This window comes from Triticum dicoccoides, chromosome 5A (assembly GCF_002162155.2).
Source record: "Triticum dicoccoides isolate Atlit2015 ecotype Zavitan chromosome 5A, WEW_v2.0, whole genome shotgun sequence".
NCBI lineage: Eukaryota > Viridiplantae > Streptophyta > Magnoliopsida > Poales > Poaceae > Triticum > Triticum dicoccoides.
The window spans coordinates 21,604,678-21,605,668 of NC_041388.1; the positions used below are offsets into that span (position 1 = coordinate 21,604,678).

Here is a 991-nt window from a genome sequence, read left to right on the forward strand (position 1 = left end):
GGCTCCAGCGGTGCGTCGTTGGAGCGAGTCGCACGCCCGCGGCCATCCCGGCCAGCGCCACGGTGCCAATCGTCGTCGAAGTCGTCGGTTTCGTCGCGGCGTCTTGGCATCTGGCGGGGGTGGTCGTCCTTGCCACGGTCACGTCGGCGCGGCGCAACAGCCTTGGAGCCACCAGGCACATCGAGCGGGGCGAGGGAAGCCCCGAGCGGGGGCGGGACGCCGTCGATGGAGCCCTTGTGCCAGACAACGGGCAGAGAGGGAGGGCTAAATGTCTCGGCGCGGCCGTCAGAGACGTAGCAATCTAGAGGTGCGTTGGAGTGGTCTTCCACCAAGTCCAAGTGCACCAACACCCGGAAAGTGGCACCGCGCTTGCAGCCTGACGGCCTAGCGACGTTCGCGAACACTTGCAGGCCACCGGACGGGCGCGTGGTGAACGTGAGCTAGATGATCTTCGGGATCAGGTTGGGGTCGGCAGTCCAAGCCCAGAGGTCGAGCGTCTCGGAGTTGGTTCGAAGTGCAGAGTGGTCTTCAAGGCGGTCGAGGGAGCAACGGCGCCCGATTATGCGCTCGGCGATGAAGGGAGTCCAGGCGTAGTCAGGGACATTCTCCAGGCAGAGCCGCACCCGGAAATTGAGGGCGGCGCCAAAGGCGCGCTCTAGCGGGCGCCATGGCCGGATGTGGACGATGGCGCCACCAGTGCGCACCCACCCAGCAACGAGCGCCTCGTCACAGTGAGCCTTGTGCTCGAACTTGACGAGGAACTCCACCGGATGGTACGGAGTGACGGCGACGTCCGCGTGGCTGAGGCGGAACTGCTTCCGGATGGCGCGGTCGACGTCGAGCGCCTCAAGGCGCCGTGGCGCGTTGATGGCCCAGGCGATGGCTGCCGTCTGCTCCCACTCCAGCATGTCACGGTCGAGGTCGAACGAGGAGGGGATGATGCAGGAATCCTCCTCCGGGCGCGCATCCGGTGCACCAATGCCAGCCGAAA

General features: G+C 66.2%; 1 protein-coding gene across 1 annotated transcript; it reads right to left on the reverse strand.

The window, feature by feature from the left end:
• Positions 1-417: 417 nt before the first annotated feature.
• On the reverse strand, positions 418-965 carry LOC119298859. Its single transcript, XM_037576162.1, has one exon. The coding sequence runs from the start codon at positions 906-908 to the stop codon at positions 441-443; it is 468 nt and encodes a 155-aa protein (XP_037432059.1). The 5' UTR covers positions 909-965; the 3' UTR covers positions 418-440.
• Between the last annotated feature and the right edge of the window lie 26 nt (positions 966-991).